General features: G+C 46.5%; 1 protein-coding gene across 2 annotated transcripts in view; it reads left to right on the forward strand.

Moving 5' to 3' along the window:
- Positions 1-24,690, forward strand: part of TMC4 (transmembrane channel like 4) — a 67,359-nt gene that overhangs the window by 19,172 nt on the left and 23,497 nt on the right. For both annotated transcript variants that reach the window (XM_073571035.1, XM_073571036.1), the window contains exons 7-11: positions 8,278-8,425; positions 9,956-10,129; positions 12,898-13,055; positions 14,363-14,489; positions 15,461-15,558. In XM_073571035.1, the coding sequence (XP_073427136.1) occupies positions 8,278-8,425; positions 9,956-10,129; positions 12,898-13,055; positions 14,363-14,489; positions 15,461-15,558 (705 nt within the window). The remainder of the gene's footprint in view (positions 1-8,277; positions 8,426-9,955; positions 10,130-12,897; positions 13,056-14,362; positions 14,490-15,460; positions 15,559-24,690) is intronic.

Genomic DNA, 24,690 nt, shown 5'->3' on the forward strand with positions numbered 1-24,690 from the left:
TTTGCAGTTATTGAGTCAGTAGAGCAGTGGTGACTTTTCTGCCCTCTGCTTCTCACCACTCAGCCCCCCCGCTCTGTAATATTACGGGGTTGCTGCAGTTCCTTCCACTTCTCAACAATTTCACTCACAGTTGATGGGGAAGATTTAGTAGAAAGAAATTTCATGAATGGACTTGTTACCCAGGTGGCTCCTATTACAGGACTGTAATGGTATCAGTGAGCTCTGCACCCCCAGCCATGGGAACACAAGGCCCACTTATTCCCTTTTAAATTAATTAAATTAATATAAAGAGTGCAAACTGACTCAGACTGATGTGGAATAAAATCTTGTGGCCGTGAGGCTTTATTAAGGTTTAAAACAGAATAAAATAATTAAATAAATACCATTTTATTTCAAATTCCTCCAAAATTACCATAACCACCATACTTTCCAAAATAAAGTCCTTTAATCCACCCTACTTTAATCCACAAGTCCTTTATTAAAACCGAAGACCAAAATCATCCCAATAAAATTGGGATATTTTTGCCCCAAAAGGCTGAGCATCAAAGATGAGAAGCCCCCCACAGCCGAGAAAGACAAGATTCCACAGCAGTCTAAAGACCAAGATTAAAAATATCCAGGCCAATATCTCCCAAAAGGACACCGTCCAGCCTATACAAACCCGGAAGATAACCCCCAAGATCGACATGGCGATAAGACATATCGCCTGTTGAATGTAAAAATCTTTCCAAACACCTGTTGACCCTTTTTCTGATGCTATCCATGAACTTTAACCTATCAGAAGCCCAAATAAGGCGAGGAGCGATCTCGGACAAGATCAACCAAGACCCAGGGAACATGGACTTGATCAAATGCAGGTCCCGCTTAAAATACGCTAAAAGGTCTAAGGTTGGGACCTTGCCAATATCGTTCCCGCCATCGTGCAATAAGATAACATCAGGAGGAGGGAAGACCCTTGAAAGTTGACTAAGGCATCGGCACACATGGGGCAAACGCATGCCTCTCATCCCAAGCCAATAGATTGCTACTTGCGAGGTGTCAAATGATAGATTCTCACCATAAGAGCGGACCAAAGCTCTCTATCGGGCCCAAAAGATGAATGAGTGGCCAACAATCCATATGATAATAGGACCTATAAAAGAATAAAACAGTTAAACCAACAGAGCAGGATGTATGTACAATTTAGCTCTATTAGAATTCCAACGCCCCAGTCGCTGAATTTGCATATCCCCTAAACCTGCTCTTGCTGCCTCAGTGGCAGCCCCAATTCGAAATGAATGTGGCAAAAAATACAAATGCCCTAAGTTCAGAAGACCCAGGCATTTTTAAGTACTGCAGAAAATTGAAAACAAGTAACAGGTTCCCCATTTTGATGAATAAACAAGGGGCCTGCCACGTGCGGCCGTATGGAACACCACTGATGAAGATTAGCTACCGGGCACACGGGAGAGCCCGGAATTTCCCGAAGCTTTATACTTACACCATATCCAAGTTGATCCGTCTTAGAACGGAGAACCAGCAAAGTCACTGCAGAAGACAAAAATGAGAGATCCTCCGCTTGCAAGCCAGAGGCCCTATTATGACTATAACAGATCAATTCCCCAATACGAAAATCCCCAAAGAATGCAGTGACAAAACAAGAATGAAACAGACAAACTTCAAATGGGGTAAAACAAACATCCTTTAATGAAAACCAAAGCTTAAGCGATAAGTCCAAAGAAATCGGCCGGCGCGCATCCGCCGTAAAATGCAGCTTTTTCACACCTTTTAGGAACTGCCTAACAGGAAAAAGGCTCATCAATGAAGTTCCTCCGTAAAGCTGAAGAAAAAAGGAAACTCCAAAGAGCAGCTTAGACAAACTCGAATGGCGTAAGCTTCGATTGGCTAACATCACAAAAAGATAGCACACAATCAGTTCTATTATTGAGGACATTAAAATCCCTAGAAACACAAAAAGTCCACCACTCCTGCCAAGCAGCTGCATAAGCAGCCCAAGTTGAAGGAGCTAACGAATTCCTGACATAACTTAGGGCTAATCTAGAATCAGAGACCACACCTCGGAAGGGACCACCATCCCGTTGCGGTTTACCGTAGGGTAAGCCTCCTGAAAACGATTCCATTGTTGGTGAGAGAGGAAAACCGCAGGATTGTCATGCAAATCAGTGGTCAAGGCTGATCTCAGCCATAAATTAAGACGTAAACATTTAAGAACAATATGTCGGAGAAGCTTGTTAGCTATATCCAATTTGGACTAAAGAGTGTTAATGACCATGACCGTCCCAGGGGAAGAAAAACGAAACAAAACCTGATGATTGGAAAAGCAAGAACCCCAAAGCTCCACCCAAATTAGGATTATCAGCAAATCCAAAACCACAGTGTTAGAACTCAAATGTACCGCTGCAAAGAAAAGAGGCCCCGAGGAAGCACACCATTCGTTCCCATACAGAATCCCAAAACCCCTTGAAGGAAGAACATGCCAAAATAAGTCTAAATCTTCCGCTGCCGAAAAAGGGGATTGGATACAGCAAATCCCATTAAAATCTTTTAAAAAATCTGACAAAACCAACAGGTCAGACTTTAAAGGAGCAGTAATCCGAATATGGTATCTCGGAGAAGACGCCCCTTTTGTAGCCTCATACATACGCTGAAGAAAAGGGCGGCCCATAGGCATTATACGAAGCGCGAAATTCAGGCTCCCCAATAAAGATTGGAAATTCCTCAAAGTCGCTTTATCCTTCCCCAGTATAGCAAAAACCTGACCCTTCAGCTTACAAATTTTCACGTCAGATAAGCTGAATTCCATTTTGGTAGTATCGATGGTAATGCCCAGATACTCAAGGCGGCGATGAGGCCGCACAGTTTTATCGGGTGGGACTCCAAATTGGCCCATAAGCTCCACAAAATGATTCAAAAGAGAATGACACTCAGAAGTGCCATCCCTACCAACAAACAAAAAGTCATCGAGGTAGTGAAGCACTCCGCCAACAGGGCAAATAGAGCTCACTGTCCACGCTAAAAAGGTCGAAAAAGCCTCAAAATAAAAACAAGATAACGAAAAGCCCATGGGCAAACAACGATCAAAATAAAAATGCCCATCAAAATAAAAACCGAGAGAATTAAAACCAGAAGGCCGTTGTCATGATCCAGGTTACCTTTTTTTTTCCCTCTCTCTAGCTTTGTCTTGAGAGATAGTTTTGCCCCCAGTGGCCAGTATGGTCATTGCACTGGTGTGTTTAGAGATAGTTTTGCCCCCGGTGGTGGTTAGTGTAATTGCACGGGAATCACTAACAGGTGTGTTTACTCAATAAAGGTGTGTCAGTTGTGCTCACTCACGTTGGTGATATTGTTGGTCTTTTCCAACCATCCTGGGTGAAGGAGGGAGCTGAGGGGAGTCCAGGGCGGCTCAGTCAGAGTCCTGGAGTGTCAGCTATGGTGTCAGCGAGAAGTTCGTGTAAAGCATGGTGGAGTGGCAGCTATGGTGTCAGTGAAGAATTCTTGCAAAGCTTGGTGGAGTGGCAGCTATGGTGTAGAGCTGCACTCAGTTGCTGGACTCTTTTCCTGGAAGCTGCACTCAGGTGCTGGACTCCGTTGCTGGACAGCTGCACTCAGGTGCTGGACTCTGTTGCTGTAAAGCTGCACCCAGGTGTTGGACATGGTGGGAGGAAGATGCACTCAGGTGTCGGATTCTGTTGCCGGGAGCAAGTGCATCAGAGCAAAGCTAAGTGTTTCCCTGTTTGTCACTTTTCCTCATGTTGGTGTTAGTACAGCGGTGGGGCCAGTGCCTGCATCACCCAGCTCGCTAGTAAGGAATAGGTGTAGGGTTTGCTAGGGTGACAGGTATCCTTATTGGCGACAGGTGAGGAGCCTGTATAGGGAACGTTAGGAGTGTGAGTGACACTGACTCAGGGAAGTGCAGGTCTCCACGTCCCCCGTTCCCTATCGCAGGGCCCACCATTGTAAATGTTTCCCTATCCCCTGTATCTTGTTGTATTAGTTACCGGCCTGTGGGTCGTGTCACTCTGGACAATTACACGTGCCGCGTACTGTTGTATTAGTTACTGGCCTGCTGGCTGTGTCACACAGGACGGGGCACATGACAGCCGTATTGGCAGTAAACGAAAAGCCGACTTAATGTCGGACTTAGCCAGCAAGCAGTTAGCGCCTTAATGTTGTAAAAAAGGAGCTATAATGAACCGATGAGGTAGAAGGATCAACCTCATCATTGAGAGAAACCCCTTTTGGAAATGACAAGTGATGAATGATGCAAAATGCACCAGGTTCCTTTTTAGGAACAACCCCTAAAGGGGATATTCTAAAATCCGGAAAGGGGGACTCAGAAAACTGCCCAGAAATATGGCCAAGCTGCAATTCTTTAGCAATGTGCAACGCTACTGCCGACATATGAGAAAACACGATGACAAATTTCTTACTAACGAACAACCGTGGCCCCGAAAACTAGGAACCTTAAAACCAAAACTAAAACCTTCAATGAGAAGGAGCGCCGTCTGTCTGTCTGGGAACCTGGCGAGCCACAGTAACATTTTTGCCAGATTCACTGGTGTCGTAGCTTTTAAGAAACTGCTCACGTCCCTGGACGGTTAACTGGCCCTGTTGCTGCTGTTTTTTTAAACATTTGAACGCAGCATGATTGCCCCCACAGAAAGAGCAATCATGGCGAAACCTGCAAGAATTCAACCACTTACAGGTAGATTTGTTAAATGCAAAACAAACTCCCTTACGAAGAGTCTGTTCAGCAGATGGTTTGGAAGATGTAGTACGCTGGGGTATCATCAGGTTAAGCCATAACCCGACGTCTTTCACACCCCAGTGTAATAGTGTAATGAAGGATGAACCGCCAGCTTCTTCCGGAACGATTCATCATATTGCAACCATGCGACACCGCCAAAATTGTGGTACGCCTCCATGATGATATCCAAATGCTGAAACAAACCACTACACAAAGAAGGAGACCGTTCTCCTTAAACCGAGGCGTAGATCACGAACGCCTGTAACCAAGAATGGAAAGACCGATAAGCCTTGCGCTTATCCGAATCTTGCTCAGATTTGTCATCCTTCTTGTCCCCTTTGTCCCTATTAACTGGCAATAGGGAAAAAATATCTATATATTCCCTATTCCAGATTTTCTCTTTCACGGATGTGGATAGATGGAAACCCAGAGGGGACAATTCACATGTTAACGCTCCTTTATAAATAGACTCAGAAACATTAGACTGAGCAATTGGTAATGAAGGAGAAATCCCTGAGCCAACCCCACCCTGCCTCCCAGCGAACACATTAGCCAAAGCTTGACTAACTAAAGATTGAACTAATTCCAAAGAAAGACCTTGAGTGGCAGAAAAATTAGAAACTGCAGAGTTCTCACGACTAGTCTGAAGGCCCTTTTACATTTAGCGATGCACCAGTGATCCCAACCACGATACGACCCGGTCAGGATCGCTGGTGCATTGCTAAATGATCGCTAGTGAGCTGCCACATTGGCAGATCTCACAGCAATGCAGCAGCGATACAGCGGACGATACATACCTTTCAGACGCGGCGATGAAGACGTCCTCCCGCCTGCATCCACACGTCGCTCGTCGGCGCCACAGGAAGCCCAGCAGGAAACACCAGACGAGAAATGGAGCTGGCCGAGATCGCGCTATCAGCGATGGACAGCGGGGGAGCCGGTCGGAGGTAAGTATCACACATAGCGATATCGCTAACGATATCGCTATAACGTCACAAAATCGGTGACGTTATAGCGATATTGCTAGCGATATCGCTATGTGTAAAAGGGTAGTGAGGCAAACGAGGACAGGCACCAGCATAGAGACCGACAGCAGGAGACGCCGACCTCACAGGAGCAACAGCCGGGGCACCAATGTCGTCACGACGATGAGGGAAGTCTTCATCAGAGGTATCAGAGTTCGACATCCAGGCTCTATGAGCGATGTCCATCCTTGAATCCGGCAGAAGTTGGTGTCCAGAGGAGGATCCAGGTAGCTGCAAGTTCATGGGAGAAGAAGCAGAGGCCGAGACAGAAATAGCAGGCCTCTGGGTGTCACAGGCTAAACCATCCAAGCCTGCAGATGGCGCTCCCACAGCAGAGGACAGAGGCCTATGAGTGTCCATAACAGGAACCGCAGCGAGACAGCAGGTGAGCTGGACACAACAGTCCTGGGGCCTCTGGGCTGGTCTCATGAGTTCCGACAAGACTCCCGTGGAGATGACCGGTGACGTGACGGTAAGACATCACGCTTATGCGGCCACTTACCCCGCGAGGAAGAAGCAGGGGAAGGAGACCTCCGGCGTCTAGAAGGGGGCTGGCGTCTCTTCCCTGGAGCTGGGGACGGTGAATAGCGTTCCCTGGGGGGCTTCTTCTTGCTCAGACTGCGCCCTGCAGCTTCAGGTAAATCACCGGTTACCGGCGGCTCCGGTGCTTGAAAAGGCATAACGGGGGCAGCAGGGCCCTGTGGTAAGGCCAAATAGGTCCGCAGCCAAACCTCACCCCCTGACTTACCGGCTCTGAGGAGAATGTCAGCCACCAGATGGTCCATTGTGTGATGGTCAGAGCTGATAATGAGCTCTGACAGGAATAGCTGGCTATAAATAGCCCGCACCTTGCCGCCAGAAATTCACCAGCCAATCAAAAAACACACCTGGACTTACACATGTGATTGGCTGGACATAAACCAATTGTTAAACATACCTGACAGAAGTTGGCTAGCAACAACAAAAAACATCCTATGCCTTTCAGCTGTAATAGATAAACCCATTAAAACAATAGGGGCCCATGTTACCATGCCCTCCCCCGTTAAACACTTAGGGGAGGTTTCATTCTGTCATGGTAGTAAAGGCACATGACATGGCGGGGGCCCGCAGGTTATACAGTGGGGTCAATGGGGCTGGATGTCATGCATCGGGGATACAAGGGGCCTGATGTTATACACTGGAGAATGCAAGGGGCTTGATGTTATACATTGGGGAGCATAGGGCTGGATATTAGGAGGGTGAGGGCGAGGGGCCAGATGTTATATACCTGGGGGGGTGAGGGGCCGGATGTGATACATTGGGGGAGGGACAGGTGCCGGATGTTATACACTTGGGGGCGAGGGGCAGGATGTTATACACGGGGGGGACGGGCGCGAGAGGCCAGATGTTATACAGCAGGGTGTGATGGGGCTGAATGTTATACACTGAGGAGGCAAGGAACCGAATGTTATACACTGGGGGGAGGGCAAGCAGCTGAATGTTATATGCAAGGAGCCATATGTTACACATCAAAGGTTTGGTGGGAGGGGGGGACGAAGGGCTGGTTGTTATACTCCTGGGGGGCCAAGCGGGGCCGGATGAGATAACTTGAGGGGGGCGAGAGGCTGGATGTTATACACTGGGGGAGTGACAGGCCGGTTGTTATACACCTTTGGGGTGAGGAGCCGAATGTGGTTCATTGGGGGAGTCAGGTGTCAGATGTTATACAATGAGGGGGCTTGGGGCCAGCTGTTATACACCTGGAGGGTGAGGGTCCGGATGTGATACATTAGGGATGGCAGGTGCCGCATGTTATACACTGGGAGGGTGAGGGGCTGGATGTGATACATTTGGGGTTGGCAGATGCCAGATGTTATACACTGGGGGGGCAGGTGCTGGATGTTATACACTAGAGGGGTGAGGGGCCGGAAGTTATACACTTGAGGTGTGAGGGGCCAGATGTGATACATTGGGGGAGGAAGGTGCTGAATGTTATACACTAGGGGGGAGAGGGGCTGGATATTATACACCTGGGGGCTGAGGGGCTGGATGTAATACACCAGGGGGCTGAGGGGCCGGATGTGATACATTGGGCGAGGCAGGTGCCAGATGTTATGCACTTGGGGACGAGGGGCCGGATGTTATACCGTGGAGGCATTGTGGCTGAATGTAAATCCTGAATTCCATGATTATGGGGTGTATAACAGAACTTTTCTCTTTGGTTCCAGAGATGTTCTACTTAACCCTTTGTGACTTCTGTAAGTCCATTATTTCATATCCTACATGATCACATGGATTTTGTGTGAATCTGTGTAATCATCATTTTTCCTGTGGCAGGATTTCTTCTGGGAATACAGTGTAACCTACAAAAGCACAATATGATGACACAAATTGCACACAAGCCGGTAATAAGGACCCATCGGGATCCCAAGTGCCATCTAGAAGGGTCCATACAGGAGGCAATGCCTGGAGCAAGTGCCCTTACGCTAATACTAAATATTATGTTTAATGTTCTTCTTTCTTCAGATCAGTGCAAGGTTTCAAGCAGAGTTTGGTAACAGAAGATTCATCCATGACTAATTACACACATAAGGTGCTGGCTGGTTGGGATTTCTGCCTTAAAGATGAGAAGATTATAAAGCTGAAGCAGAGAAGTATTCGATACGAGTTAAAGGTCAGCGCATCTTACTGCCGCCCCTGTGACTGATCTGTGCTGCATTTAAAAAAAAAGTTCTTTATTAACAGAAAAACTACATTAATAATCCTTCATTTTCACACTGTCTACTGCTGTAACTTTAAACTCATACATCCTGCCTTTTCAGGAAGAGTTTTCAGCAGTCTCCTTATCAGCAGAGACAGGATTGCAATGACAGGTAACATCTCTATTCACAGCTGATTGCCCAGGATCCACCAATCACAATAGATGATGTCACAGCTCAACTCCTCCTCCCTTGACAATGACCTTTGCACATGCTCATTAGATGCTTTAATACAAAAGCTAGGTTGAGAATCTGTTCATGGCTGCTAATGTACGTGTGTTGTTTCCTGAAATAACAGGAACTTGGAGTCTAAAAAAGCCCCGTTGGCCAGTGTAAGAATTGCAAAATTTCTATTTTTTTATTTTTAATACAGTTAACATTGCCAAAAATAAAAAAAAATACAATTTACACAAAAAAATCCTGATTAAAACAATAGGTCATTTTCTGATAACACATTTTCTTTAAAGGAGTAAAATAGGAAGAGTTGACGTCTGCCTCTGGATTTTATGTCGACGGTTGCTTCCATCCAATGGAAAGCATTTTATCAATGAGGTGACATAATATGTCCTCAGGTACACTGAATGCCCGGACTGACCGTGGGGGTCTGCCGATGTGAACTTACAGGTACATAGACACATATAAGGCTGTATGTTTGGGTCAGAAGACCCGCAGTCAGTCCAGGCACTGTGGCCTGTATATGTGTTGTGAAATAGGCTCATATGATCCTAAAAGGTGATATAGGTACGATTGTGGGGCTTCAATTGCTGAGAGTAAGTTTTATGTCTTTTAACATTTCTTTGATTCTTTTTCATTTTTTTTTGTCCCACTAGTGGAATTGACCACTGGCATAATATACCATAATAAAGCTGTCCTAACAGGAGTACAAAGATGACTTTAATAAGCCCCATCTTCTAGGGAAACCCATCGGCATCCTGCAATGGCATCACAGAGTACCGAATTAGAGAGTAAATGTCCATTGTATGACTTTAACTACATAGCAGCAGTGCTGAAAATATATCACAGATGACGCTTGGTGACTAAAGTTCACCTACGCTCAGTTATTCACATTTGTCAGGTTGTATAAAACTTTTGAGAGCCTCAGCCTCAATAAGATAGTCCAATTCTATTTTTATTATGAGGACATATGGAAGTCATAAGGGGTCTTCAGCTTTGGAAACGCCCTCCATGAGCCAGACTTTTGCCGGAACGGTTTGTCAGTGAATTGTCGGCCATGTAATTCTTCTTTACCTCTACAGCAGATGTTGATCAAAGCACCCCGGGGGTTGGATCATAGAAGCGCCTTTAAAAGCTAGACATTAATATATTTTCTGGGGTGTAATGAAAACAAAGCTTCTATATCATAACTTATACCATCGTGTCTTTAATTTGTGATACGCAGCCATGTGGTGCTTCTTTCTTCATTGACTATGGTTATGGTTATCCAGATTGATCTTGAAGAAGCGGAAATGAAACGTCTCCATGCCCAACGTACCATAAGACAAAGAATCAGGATTTACGCTCTCCGAGTTTTCATCAATTTCATTGTGATTGCCCTCATATGTGGTGCTTTCTATTGCATCTACCGCTCTACACAAGAATCTCAGAAACTTCTTGAATTGGTGAGAACTGACATATCATACTCGCTTCGCACTTATTGATGACCAGTATATATCCCATATAGAGGAACCAGTGTAACAATAGCGGACTCAGGCCATTGCCTTCCTATATTGTTAACCACTACAAAAACCGAAAAAGTATGCCGCCTGGTATGCTATTTTTTAATCCCCGTGGGAAGAGATAAGTCGCTGTATGGCAAATGTTTGGTGCATATGCACCTAGGCTTGAAATGAAAAGCGAACAACTGACCGTAACCTCATAGGCTCCCTATTCAGAGGAGGTGTCCCCTACGCCCCTGCAGCTGGTCTCTAGAGGACTTCTATGCATGCAACAATGGTAGCTACACCACTGTCACTCTAGTATTTATACAAATTTAGGTTTTCCTTTGTGACCCATTGACATCACTGCCCCAAATTTTCTCAGCTGGAGATTCAAACTAAGGATATGTTCACATGGAGATTTTTAACTTGGATTTTTCAGGTAAAAAAATCCCCTTTAAAAAAAAAATATATATATACATATATATATATATAAATCTCAGTGGACTGACAGGAACCCTTCTCTAAAGGAACTTAAGCCCAAATTCATAATTTGCTTTTTTGTCAAACACTTTTCTTTTTTTTTGTCTTGAGATGTTTTTTTCTTTTATTAAATTATTCAAAATGGTGCATGTGGTTAATGAATTTTCCACAAAATCAAAAATGCTCTTTAATTTTCTCTACTATATTTTTTTTTTGGTGATTATTTAGATATTCCTCTCAGGGTGAGTGCACACAGTGCGGATTGAGCTGTGGATTTTTCCGCGTGGATTTGCAGGTAAAACGACCTGCGGTTTACCTGTGTTAGGCGTCGGGTTCCTGCAGCGGTTCAACAGGAATCCAGAGCCTCACATTCTGCGGTCTCCCATTTTCTTTTGCCCGCAGAGGACATTGCTCAGCAGTCTTGGCTTCCCAGACGCTCTGCCCAGACCTGCTCTGTGGGGTTGGCTATTACTGCCACCTTTGGGTCAGCAATGGCAATGCAGGCTGCTCAGCAGCAAATCATTACAGAGGCTAAGTCCCTCCGTAGCTCTACTGAGCATGCTCACGAGACGATCTCCCATTGGAGATCGGGAGCCACATGTCCAGGTCCTTCTCCAGATCTGATTGGTCCATCTCAGGGATCTGGAAGCTTCCGGAGGGTCCTGGCTATAAAAGGCTCGCATGGCCGCTCGGCCATGCGCTAGTATAGTCTCTACTGTGTGAATGATGATGGATGCCTGAACCTGAGAATGAATGACTCATTAAGATCCCCTCCCTCTGATATTACGAGTGTGCATAGGGACTTAGCTTTAGATTCAGCGCCAGCCTGTGGCAAGCTATAGCCACAATAAGCATCTACACAGTACTAGCGTCTGACAGTGCGCCCCCTCTTGGGCATTGTCGACTAGCGGCAGTGTCTGTCGCTGTGCTGCAGTCTGCAGCTCCACTTGGCGTCCACAGTTGCGACGCCGCACGCACGGCAGGTCTAGACGGACGCTGACCCTCTGCCTAGGGCCCAGCTCCTGTGACCATATAACGTGCGTGCACTCCTCTGAGACCTGTGATGCTAACAGGCTCAGCCCTTTTGTGTTTTGCACTTAAGGCATCTCAGTGAGTAAAACCGAGATCGCTCAGCGCACCTGGGTGACATTCAACCCGCATGCGTTATACCGCCATATTGTACGTCCGCCATCAGCTAGCAGCAGTGTTAACACCTTCTGCACGGTGGACCCTGGGTGGCGAACGCACGTTACGTTATTTTATATTTAGTGCATTCCGCCGTCCCTAGCAACCTGCGGATTTGCCTGCGGTTTTCCCCTGCAATTTGACACCTGGACAATGGAACAGGTGTCACAGCTGCGGAATCCGCAGAATTGACATGCTTTGGATTTAAAACCGCAGCAAATCCGCGTGGAAAAATCCGCTGCACATGCACTGTGGTTTTGAAATCCCATTGGCTAACATGGTACGGTACATTGCTTGCGGAACTGCTGCGGATTCGCAGGGCCAAATCCGCTGCGGATTCGCAGCAGAATACGCAACGTGTGCACATACCCTAAAAGAAAAATCACAAAATTTGAGAACATTTTCAGGCATAAATAAAGTCTCCGAATTCCATGCCCAAAAAACTCTTGAGTTTTTGGTGAGTAGTTGAGGTTGCAGATTTTTTGCACCATTTCTGCACCCAATAAGTAAAATATTGAATTTTTTTAAATTAGGCAGCGTAAAAAACTCACCAATAACTCTTCCTGGGAACGTAACGTTAAGGTGTTTGGATAGCAGAGAACCTCTTTGATAAGGCCTCTTTCACACTTCAGTTTTTTGAATCAGTTCCAATCCGCCAAAAAGGGAGACAAGCGGATCCGATGTGAACGGATGGCACAGGATCCGTGAGAGAGAGAGAATTTTTTTTTGTCCGGCACCCAGAAAGAATTTCGGGTTAAATGGGTGTCTGGAGGATCTGCCAGAGAAAAAAACGTTACAAGCTCCGTTTTGAAATCTTTGAGGATGGTGACAGCAACTTTTGGCGGATCCTCAAAAAAAAATGGATGCAACGGACAGCAATCCGTCACAATCCGCCATTAATGCAAGTCAATGGGGAAAAAAACGGATCCTCAAAAAAAAAATTGAGGATCCGTTTTTTTTCAAAACCTGGCGGATTGTGACTGATTGTAAAAAACTGAAGTGTGAAAGGGGCCTAAGGAATATGTAGAAATGGTGGAGTAATGCGGACCTTGTATATTTTATAGAACACAGTGAAGGGTAACTTCATCCTGGAGCTGCTGACTGGCTATCTGCCTTCGATGGTCATCACCGCTGCCAACTTCCTTCTGCCATTGTTTTTCAATATCAGCATTAAGTGGGAGAAGTACATCCTCAGTGTGGAGATCAGACTGACGCTATTCAGGTCTGTACAGGACAGATGTCAAAGTCATAATCATCCATTGCTGTGATCAGTGGAGGAAAATCTTTACCAAGAATCATACTATCGTGTGGATAAATCGTAAAGTGGTTCAAGGGGTTGTCCCATTTCAGCTACCTTTTTACCCATAGTCATGTACTAAAAACAAAACAAGATGAGCTTTCCTTGTCCTTCCTCAGTCCAGCGCTGCCTCTTTCTGCTTGGTCTTTGTGATGATGTCACATAGACAGTGCTGCAGCCAATCACTGTGCAACCCCATTCGTTTCTGATCAGTTCCATTTCCAAATGGGGTTAAGGATTAAACAGCAGGGGGTAGCCAAAGATGCAGAATGTTTTGCCCCACTTCAGGTAGAGCAGAGGGGTGAGGCTCCTGCTGCAGCTGATTGTCTTTCCAAAGTCAGATTGTCTTACCAGACAGGACAGCATGGAGGAACATGAGAGATCTCATCTCGGAAAATGTTTTAATATATTTCTCAGTTTTAATTCTAATGTAAGAATCAGAGGAGAGGAGACAAAGGGTTTGTTCAGGTCACAAAAGACAGCTTCATATTACCTTTAATATTACTAGTAATAAATAGTAATTGTATTAAAGGGAATCTGTCACAAGGTTTTTGCTTGCAGCATTTTGTAGGGGAAGAGATCCTGATTTCAGCAATGTATCATCTACTGAGCTGCTTGCTGTACTTCTGATAAAATCACTGTTTTCTCTGCTGCAGATCTAGCAGTTTTCTGAATGCTGAGCTCTGTATAACCCTACTCACACCACTGATTGGCTACTTTCTGTGTTCACAGGCAAAAGGCTACCAATCCGTGTTGGTGGCGGAGTTGGACTACATGGCAACAGGTTTACTAGTCCTCTAGTGATAATTTCCTGCAGATAAAACAGTGATTTGATTAAAACTACAGCAAGCAGCCCAGTAAGTGATATAGCATTGAAATTCGGGGGTCAGTCTCTACATCATCCTGCTCACAGATAAGGGGGCAAAAACCTGGTGATGGATTTCCTTTAATTGGTAATAAATATTTATTATTGATCTAAATGTTGATATTTGAGAGTGGTCCTTCAGAGTGGGGAGCAGTTATAAAGAGCATCCATCACGTTGGGGTCCTATACTGTTTTCCCAGACAACCCATTAATCTAAATGAAGAGAATTTTGGAGAGGTTTCCTCTAAAAAAAAAAAAAAAAAAATCAGCAAAAAAAAAAAACCTTAGTGTGAACACACCCTTATAAATTGCACATGCACGGTCGGCAGCTCGCACCAGAATTCTCCTTGACTGTCCTTCTTTCCAGGTGTGTGTTTCTGCGGCTCGCCAGTCTGGGAATGTTACTATACTCTCTATGGAACAACATCACTTGTGGAGACACAGAAAATAAAACTCATTGTGACCTGTGCGGATACAACTATGTGGACAACAAAGTAAGTTATAAGGACAACTCACAAATTGTAAGGAATGGTTTTTTAGAGGAAACCACATAAGGAAATACTTTTTTAGGAGCTTTTGATGCAGTTCCCGCGTAAAACTAGCGTTTTGCAAGCGTAATTAATTAGCTTGCATAATGCTAGCGTTTTCCAAGTGATCTGTAGCATCGCTTGAAAAACTGATTGACAGGTTGGTCACACTCGTCAAACACAGTGTTTGACGAGTGTGACCAACTTTTTACTATTGAGGCTGCATGTGTGGCATCAATAGTAAAAGATATAATGTTAAAAATAATAAAAAAATAATAAAAAATAATGATATTCTCACCTTCCGGCGGCCCCCGCAGCCTTCCCAAGCCTTGCGATGCTCCCGACAAGTCCCGTTCCCAGCAATGACCTGAATATTCAGCAAAACCTGAATAATTTCCTATTACCAGCTAAGTGAATTAGATTCCTGTAGTCTCATGCACACGTTGGTCATTTTTCCTTGCAGATTTGCTGCATATTTCATTCATACTAATGTATGCGGAAAAATGTGCAACAAAAAAGCATGTAAAAAACACTGTAATAATGCAGCAAAAAAAATGCAGCGTGTATTTTACACAATAATTTCCTGCAAATACATCAGGATTTGAAGCAAAATTTTCTACGGCAATCCTGAACTTGCGTACATACCCCTAAGATTTCAAGGAGGATTTGAAGAGTTTCCACTGCTCCAAAAACTCTTCAAAAACTCTGTGTGCACATAGCCTAAGGAAGTTTTTCGAGCAATTTTTTAAGAGGATTTTGGAGCAGATCTGTTCCTAAAATCTCTGTGTAAACATAGTCATAGAAGAGAATAGAGCAGAATGTCCATTTAGTACTTTTTCCCCATGTGAATGTTTGGCGGTACCTGCCAATTGACATCACATTGCAAGGGAATCAACACTTTAAAAGCTACGTCATTCTTTGTTCTCCTGCATTTGTAGTGCTGGGAGACCCGGGTCGGTCAGGAGATGTATAAACTGTTGATCTTCGATTTCCTCACTGTCTTGGTGATGATACTACTAGTGGACTTCCCTCGGAGGTAAGAATAACCAAAACATAATTATTTATTATACGTGATGGTCTGCTCAGTTCCTGCCCTTCTTTAAATTCTTTTCCCAAATTCCATAATACTAATGTTCCATATTTTGCAAGTTTTCCCCAAAACATCATTACTATATTATCCAGAAAATGCAATGTTTTATCCTTCTACTTGGGTCTGAATCAGATGAGTTGTTTGGTGAGGTCTGTACATAACAGGTCTACCATAGCGGTGGCCTCGTAGGTCATTGTCCTTTTATTTCCCTAATTGATACAGTAATATTTCAGTAGAGATAGCAATGCAACATTTGTAAGAAAAGTATAGGAGATTGCTAAGTATTTATCCAAATTAAAAGACATAAACTGCACTCAATATCTTAGCTAACTGCAGCCATCATACGACCCTTGGAGATCCAAGGATTCATTTTATCTTAAAGGCCTTCAGCTCGATCTCAAGCCATGACGACTTGATGGATGAACGATCTGTAGAAAGGTTGATCATATGCAAGCCTAGATAGGTTCACCAGGGTCTTCCCACCGTTATCTTGATAGTATCAAGCCATCAGGTTGCTGGTCTTTACAGGGGTGGGATTCAAATTTTTAACCACAGGGTCTGTGTTTGTGTGTAGGAAAACCACACCCATTTTTTAAGCCACACCCATTTACACACACCTTTTTCTCAAACGTATCCAAGTAGGGGCGCAGTCAAACAGTTGAAAAAAAAATTGGAATGAGATCAGAACAGTACACATTCTGGTCAGTGGCTCTCCTGAGGACGCGGGCAATCTAACGGCGCACACTGATGATGTAACCGGTGAGTAGAGTTGAGCGAAACGGGTCGAACAATTTCAAAAGTCGCCGACTTTTGGCAAAGTCGGGTTTCATGAAACGAAACCCGACCCTAGGATGAGGTCGGCCACGAGGTCGGCGACTTACGCGCCAAAGTCGCGTTTCAAAAGTTTGTTTAGCGCTCTTTTTCAGCCAATCAGGATCCACGGACACTGTGGGCAACGTGATGACATAGGCAGGGGTCACCACCATCTTTCAGAAGGGCATGCAAGTGATTGGCTTGCTTTGGTGGGCGTCACAGGGGTTATAAAAGGGCGTGCACGCCGACCGCCATCTTACTTCTGCCGATCTTAGCATAGGGAGAGGTTGCTGATTCTGTAGGGAGAGCGTTAGGCAGGGAAGAAGACAAAATAACTGCTTCTGCTGCTAGCGATTTTGCCTGTGCAACACACCAGTCACTGTGTGTGCAGTGCAAGGGGAGGCTATATTGTGGTGGATCAGCGGTGTTGGTTGTTAGGCTGCCTTCTAAGGCTTCCTGACAGCTGCATTGCTGTTTCCCCACTGCTCTGCAAACTGCTTTTTTAAAAGCAATCCCAATTTTTTTTTTGTCCTGCTAAGGTACAGAGCGTGCATTTATTCACACCATACAGCGGTGTACGCTCCTCACACAGTACCGTGTAACGGCTGTTATCACAGCCACAGTGAAGCTATCTGTGTGTCACTGTGGAAGGATAAGTGGAGGACTTGTTCCGTTCTTACAGACCTACACTCTAGGGAGATTCCTATTCTGCCCAATTCTACAATTCACTTTTTTCACACCTGTGCCATCGAGCCTGTGACATAGCGCTCTGATATTCAGTGGGCCTCACACAATCCAAAAGTGTCCAGTGTCCACAAGTGTCTGCAGAAATTCAAAATCTCCCTTATCCTGTAGTCACTTTTTTCACACCTGTGCCATCGAGCCTGTGACATAGCGCTGTGATATTCAGTGGGCCTCACACAATCCAGAAGTGTCCAGTGTCCACAAGTGTCTGCAGAAATTCAAAATCTCCCTTATCCTGTAGTCACTTTTTTCACACCTGTGCCATCGAGCCTGTGACATAGCGCTGTGATATTCAGTGGGCCTCACACAATCCAAAAGTGTCCAGTGTCCACAAGTGTCTGCAGAAATTCAAAATCTCCCTTATCCTGTAGTCACTTTTTTCACACCTGTGCCATCGAGCCTGTGACATAGCGCTGTGATATTCAGTGGGCCTCACACAATCCAAAAGTGTCCAGTGTCCACAAGTGTCTGCAGAAATTCAAAATCTCCCTTATCCTGTAGTCACTTTTTTCACACCTGTGCCATCGAGCCTGTGACATAGCACTGTGATATTCAGTGGGCCTCACACAATCCAAAAGTGTCCAGTGTCCACAAGTGTCTGCAGAAATTCAAAATCTCCCTTATCCTGTAGTCACTTTTTTCACACCTGTGCCATCGAGCCTGTGACATAGCGCTCTGATATTCAGTGGGCCTGACACAATCCAAAAGTGTCCAGTGTCTGCAGAAATTCAAAATCTCCCTTATCCTGTAGTCACTTTTTTCACACCTGTGCCATCGAGCCTGTGACATAGCGCTGTGATATTCAGTGGGCCTCACACAATCCAAGTGTCCAGTGTCCACAAGTGTCTGCAGAAAATCTAAATCTCCCCTGTCCTATAGACACCTTGTACCTTGTTTTACATTACTATATAGTTTGTTGGATTTTGTCTACATTTCTACCAAAAATGAGGAAGGCTGGTGGAAGAGGCCGTGGAATTGGGCGGGGGTTGGCAGCTGGTAATGATGGTGTTGGTGGTGGATCTGATGGTAGTGGCAAAAGCAAAATAGGACCGAATGCAGGAGGTGTTGAGCCTGCGTCATCGTCTGGCTCCATAAGGCTTCGAAGGCTTAGTTTTCTAGGAGTTGGCAAACCGCTTTTAGCGCCAGAGCATCAGGAAAAAGTTTTGTCTTACATTGCTGACTCAGCCTCCAGCTCTATCGCCTCCTCTTCTGAAGTTGTAAAAAGTAAAAGCACTGAGTCGTCATTGGAGGCTCATGTTCATGAACCACACCTTTCCTTGTGTCCTTCACCCCAACCAAGATTGAAGGATGACGCAGGCCATACTACTGATTACTCCATGGAGCTGTTTTCACATACCATGCCTGGATTATCAAGTGAAATGGTGAATTACCCAGGCCAAGATGAATCTGACATGGAGTGCACTGATGCACAGCCGCTGATAGATGATTCTGCTGGTACATTCACTCAGAGCACTACATTGTCCTCGCAGTGTACAGAGCCAGGTTCTGACCCTGATGAGACTCAGGTGCCCCTTCCCGCACACTATACCACCATACACGGTGACACAGAGGAAGGTGCACATGACATTGAAGAGGAGGTGATGGATGACCCAGTTGTTGACCCAGATTGGCATCCATTGGGGGAAGAGGGTGCTGCTTCCAATAGCTCAGATGAGGAGCATCCACAGCAGACATCGACATCGCAACAGCTGTTATCTGGCAGGCCCGGAGCACTCCAAAGACAGGTTCCAAAAATCAAAAGAGTTGCTGGACAGCTTGTCCAGAGGGTCAAAACATCACAGCGTGCTAGGCCGCAAAATGTCTGCCAAAGTAGGAAGAGTGCAGTGTGGCACTTTTTTGAACAAAATCCTCATGATCAGGCCAAGGTTATCTGTAAGAAGTGCGCAAAGACCTTTAGCCGAGGGAAAAATCTGAAAAATTTGAATACCAGTTGCATGCTTAGACATTTAACCAGCATGCACTTGCAAGCGTGGACACAACACCAAACCTCAAGTGCCACATGTGCAACTGATCACAAAGAAGGTAGTCAGCAACGCTACATTGTTTCCCCCACTGTAAGCCCACCGGTTAGCACAGCAGCAAATGTTGAGGTGTCGTTGCAAGGCCACAGCAGTCAGGGAATCCCACTGTTATATCAACGAAATACTGAATCTAGGCCATCAGAAAGAACACCAACTCCATCACCATCATCAACCCTCTCTCAGTCCGCCCTGTCCACCGCTACTTCCACCATATGCAGCTCTCAAGTCCAGCTCACCCTCCCAGACACTATGAGTAGGTCAAGAAAGTACTCAGTCTCTCATCCGCGTACACTGGGTTTGAACGCCCACATTGCCAAACTAATCTCGTTTGAGATGATGCCCTATCGGTTGGTGGAAAGCGCAGCTTTCCGCGAACTCATGGCCTATGCAGTACCACGCTATGACCTACCCAGTCGCCACTTCTTCTCTCGCAAAGCCATCCCAGCCCTCCACCATCATGTGAAAGACCGCATTGTCCATGCACTCAAGCAGTCAGTGAGTGGAAAGGTGCACCTCACAACTGATGCATGGTCCAGTCGGCATGGCCAGGGCCGTTACGTGTCCATCACTGCGCACTGGGTTAATGTGGTGGATGCAGGGTCCACAGGGGACAGCGGTGGTGGGACAGTGCTGCCTAGCCCACGGTATAGGAAACAGTTGGCTGTAGGCGTTCCACCCTCCTCCTCCTCCTCTTCCTCCAGAAGCGAAAGCTCGTCCACAGAGCGCTGTCGTACGAGCACTCCATCTGCAGCTGCCACTGTTGCACACGAGGTTTCCCCCTATCGAGCAACTAGTGGAAAGCGTCAGCAGGCTGTGTTGCAGATGATGTGTTTGGGCGACAGACACACCGCCGAGGTGCTGGCCGAGTACTTGAAGCGACAAACTGAGTCATGGCTGGGCAGTGTACATCTTGAGGCAGGCAAGGTAGTTAGTGATAACGGCCGTAATTTTGTGCTAGCCATAGCCCTTTCAAAACTCAGCCACATACCTTGCTTGGCTCACACCTTGAACCTGGTGGTGCAGTGCTTCCTCAAAAATTATCCGGAGTTAACAGCCCTGCTCCATAAGGTGCGAAGACTGTGCGCGCACATCCGCCGGTCGCCTGTACACTCCGTTCGTATGCAGAAGCTGCAGCGATTGCTCCACCTTCCCAACCACCGCCTCATTATCGACATTGCAACAAGGTGGAACTCCACCCTGCACATGGTGGAGCGGCTGTGCGAGCAGAGGCAGGCCATAATGCATTTGTGGGAGGATACACGGCCAGGCACTTTGAGAGCAGACATGGAGTTGACAGGTGTGCAGTGGTCGAAGCTGAAAGACCTCTGTAAAGTCCTTCAGTGTTTTGAGGAATGCACACGGCTGGTAAGCGCAGATGACGCCATCCTAAGCATGAGCATCCCACTTATGCGTCTGCTCATGCAAACTTTGACGCACCTTAAGGAGCAGGCGTCTGCAGCCAATGTTGATGAGGAGGAAGAGGAGGAAGGAATCCTTGATGACATTCAGCCATTGTCTGCTCAGGGACCTCTCCTGGACGAGTTGGAGGAAGAAGAGGAGGAGGAGGATGATGATGGGGATGATTACTTAGGGGAGGAGGATGCATCTCGTGGGGCAAGTGAAAATGTTGGCGTGGCAAGGTCTGGTACAGGGTTTGTGCGTGACTGGAGGGATGTGGATTTGCCAGAAAGTGCTCCTCCAACCAGCACTCGCAGTGCATCATTGACACCGGGAACATTGGCCCACATGTCAGATTATGCCATGCGGATCCTAAAAAGAGACCCCCGCATTGCCAAAATGATGAACGATGACGACTACTGGTTGGCCAGCATCCTGGATCCATGCTATAAAGGCAAATTACAAAACATCATGCCACAGGAGAACCTTGACCTAATATTGGCTAATAAACAAGCAACTCTGGTAAATCGGTTGCTTGAGGCATTCCCAGCACACAGCAGCGGTGATGGTTCTCACACGAGCCGTACGGGCCGGGGGCATCTTGGCAGAGGTGTTCATGGTGCACACAGCAGAAGTGGCGTTGGAGACAGGGGTTTCATGACAATGTTGTGGACTGATTTTTCAAGTACCGCTCACACAACTGGTAATACAGCATCGATGGAAAGTGACAGGAGACAGCAATTGTCAACTATGGTTACAAACTACTTTTCCTCCCATATCGATGTTCTCCCACACAGGTCATTCCCCTTTGACTATTGGGCCGCTAAACTGGACACCTGGCCTGAATTGGCACAATATGCCTTACAGGAGCTCGCTTGCCCAGCTGCAAGTGTGCTATCGGAAAGAGTCTTCAGTGCAGCTGGATCAATCCTGACAGAAAAAAGGACCCGTCTGTCAACCCAAAATGTGGATGATCTAACCTTCATTAAAATGAACCATGCATGGGTTTCCAAGGATTTTGTCCCACCTTCCCCTGATGACACATAGGGTGACAGAAAAATGGCTTGCTTTGGTCCACCTCTTCCTGGGACTTGACCTATTTCGCCTTTTGCATCAGCTGAATGTCCAACATCAACATATGCCACTTTCTAAAACTCCCTAACTGTGCAGCCTTCCCCCCCCCCCCCATGGCCAGGGTCACCACCTAGCGCACGACACCGTGCGAGTGCCGTTGCCCTGGACAGGTGGGTAGGCCGACTCTTGGGCGCGGGCACTGGGTCCCTCATAGTGCAATCAAGTGTCTCTGACGGTGGTGGTGCACACCCGCCGTCAGACACACCGCCGTACTATGAGGGGCCCAGTGCCAGTACCGACGCCCACGAGTGGGCCCCCCTTGCTTGGGCAGGGCCCCAGCATTTGCAATCTTTACCTCTCCCTGCTCCTCCGCTGTGTAGTCTGGGCCGTCAAATCCATACTGTGCCTGACACCGTCTGAGCCTGCCTCCTGATGTATAGACATATCTTTTGAATGTGTACGCTATCCATACATGTTATCCGGGGATACAGTACCCTTTCTCACCTTTGTGCAATCACGTGCAAGCCATACTGGGCCTAACACCGTCTGAGCCTGCCTCTTGATGTATAGACATATCTTTTGAATGTGTACGCTATCCATACATGTTATCCGGGGATACGGTACCCTTTCTCACCTTTGTGCAATCACTTGCAAGCCATACTGGGCCTAACACCGTCTGAGCCTGCCTCCTGATGTATAGACATATCTTTTGAATGTGTACGCTATCCATACATGTTATCCGGGGATACGGTACCCTTTCTCACCTTTGTGCAATCACGTGCAAGCCATACTGGGCCTAACACCGTCTGAGCCTGCCTCCTGATGTATAGACATATCTTTTGAATGTGTACGCTATCCATACATGTTATCCGGGGATACGGTACCCTTTCTCACCTTTGTGCAATCACGTGTAATCCATACTGGGCGTGAGAACGGCTGGCGAGCTGTTAAGCAAGCTACAGCACCTGTGGTTTGCACACGTAAGTTTTTCATTTTTTCAGGAATGTCGCTTAGGCCTAATTCCGGAACTGCGGTTGACCTGCACTTACTGGGAAATCATCGTTCGCGAGTAATAATTGTAATCAGTGATCCCCATCACTAACGTTGTTCAGCGGGTTATCTGCACCTGTAAGCGACAAACGCTGGCCTTTTCAGTGTAGCGCACATGCAGGCACGGACATGTAAGGGCATGATACACCAGTTATTGGCCAATCTCATGTGCCAGAGCCTCACGTGTCCCTCTAGTAAGCCGGACTCGGACCGCGGGGCATGATGGAGTCTCGTTCGTTAACGGAATTAAGCTTGCAATGTGTGCATCTGTTCTGTAGCTGGCATGGTTGAGGTTGCCCGTGTTGAGTCAAATTACGCCGTAGGCTCCACTCCTGGTGGTGCCCTTCTGGACATTCCTTTAAGGTTCAGCTTTGCAACCATACTGCCCACGTAAAACAAACACTTTGCCTTCATGAACGCTATTTGGAGGGTCATGACTCGTGGGAATAACGCCGCCCAATCAGTTAACCTGCTAGAGAGATCCTTCGTTGCTCCCAAGCATGACATCACACTCCCTAGGAGGAAGGTAATGCCACTGTGGCGACCGTACTCCTGGGGGCGACACAAGTGCACTGATGCCCAGCCACTGCTCGATGAATCTGCTGGTACATTGACCCAGACCACTACATTCCCCTCGCACGCTACACGGCCTGAATCTGACCCTGATGAAACTCAGGTTACCCTTCCCATATACAGTTCCATCTTACACGGTGACAAAGAGGAAGCTGCAGATGAAAGTGCAGGTTCGGCCCACCCGCCATCAGACACACCACCGTACTATCAGGGGCCCTGTGCCAGTGCCGTCGCCAACGAGTGGGCCCCCCCTGCTTGCTCAGGATCACAGCACTTGCAAGGTTGAAATACTGTGCAGTGAGATGGAAGATGGGGACGACGAGGAGTCCAGACTAGTACAGGGATTCCCTAGCGAGGAGACTTATTTCATTGTTTTCAATGTTGGGACAGCAATTTTTGGGGAGCACTATACTCTGGAGAATGATAGATGGGGCCCACCATACACTGGAACATTCCAAAGGTGGACATCAGACACTGGAGCAGCATTTACAGGGCCCATTATACACTAGAGCATTAGAAATGGGGCCCATTATGTTTGGAGCATTATTTGGGCCCATAAGACTGTGGAGCTTCATCCATGGGGACCAACATATACTGTAGCATTATGTGGAGCGCATCATATACTGTTTCAAACATTATATGGGACCAATGATTCTGTATGGAGAAATAGATGGGCCTCATCATGAGATGTAAAAAGTGTAGTATTTTTCATTGTACTATACCGCTATTTCTCTGCCGTATCGGAGCATGATGAGTTGTGGTATGTGTTAAAGGGGCGCTCTTTCGCCCAGGGCACATGAAAACCTGGAGCCAGCCCTACCCCCCCACAACTTTAGCCAAATAACCCCCATTTTTCAGTGCGTAACTTGTATTATGAAGTTAATTAAGGTTGACCAGCTTAAGTAAGAAGAATTGATGCTTTTGGCATTCAAATGAGCACTGTAGGTGTGTTTCCTGTCCTCCTCTCACTGACGACTTTTATTCCCCATTGACTTACATTGGGTTTCGTGTTTCGGGACGACCCCGACTTTTCCCTATAATCGGTCGATCTTGCTCGACCCGACTTTTGGAAAAGTCGGGTTTCACAAAACGAAACTCGACCATAAAAAACCAAAAGTCGCTCAACTCTACCGGTGAGGTCTGTAACCATCCAGCTCTGCCAGACTAGAAGGCGTGGTTATGCTAGTTTAAGGGACATCACTGTCACATCCAGGCTTGTGTGTGGGCCGCGGGAGGAGTAGTCAGTACTGATGCGGCCAGCATGAGAGGAGACTGAGAGAAGTTAGTGGCAGTACACAGGGGCAGACACTGACAGACACTGACATTTCTGCTAGAAATGTGTCTGGGCCCCCCTAATTTTATGGCGTCAAAGCTACATGTGTAT

Source organism: Dendrobates tinctorius, unplaced genomic scaffold, assembly GCF_039654945.1.
Source record: "Dendrobates tinctorius isolate UK_male_01 unplaced genomic scaffold, ASM3965494v1 ptg000028l, whole genome shotgun sequence".
Classification (NCBI taxonomy): Eukaryota; Metazoa; Chordata; class Amphibia; order Anura; family Dendrobatidae; genus Dendrobates; species Dendrobates tinctorius.